Genomic DNA, 371 nt, shown 5'->3' with positions numbered 1-371 from the left:
TGTACATTACCTAAGGAAGATGAGATTCCTCAGTTTTTGAGATGGTTAACTGAATGGTCCCAGCAATACTGTAAAGAAAAATTAATTAAATCACGTATAATTAATACAAAATGTAAAGATATAGTTGATGGAAAAAACTATGCAACTACGGTTGATATATCAGATATAGAATGTAAACGATTATTTATGGATTATGAAAATTGGTTTAGGTATCGAAATAATGATTGGAATGGCTTATCTAAAAAATATGATAAGATTAAAAATGCAATTAATTCTGCTACTACTAAACCACCTGAAGAAACTCCTCAGCAATATATAAGAAATAATTGTGTAGATTGTGAGTGTGATTTAAACGATTTGAAAGAAATAAA

At 27.8% G+C, this 371-nt stretch overlaps 1 protein-coding gene across 1 annotated transcript; it reads left to right on the top strand.

Moving 5' to 3' along the window:
• PGSY75_0042400 (putative EMP1-like protein) lies at positions 1–371 on the top strand (the record flags this gene model as incomplete). The annotated part of the gene is made up of 1 exon (XM_018783540.1): positions 1–371. A coding segment is annotated over one exon (371 nt), but the record flags the coding sequence as incomplete, so codon positions are not given.

The sequence above is a fragment of the Plasmodium gaboni genome (assembly GCF_001602025.1).
Source record: "Plasmodium gaboni strain SY75 chromosome Unknown, whole genome shotgun sequence".
NCBI classification, from domain to species: Eukaryota; Apicomplexa; class Aconoidasida; order Haemosporida; family Plasmodiidae; genus Plasmodium; species Plasmodium gaboni.
The sequence above is the reverse complement of the archived record's forward strand: the minus strand, read 5'-3'. Positions and strand labels throughout refer to the sequence as shown.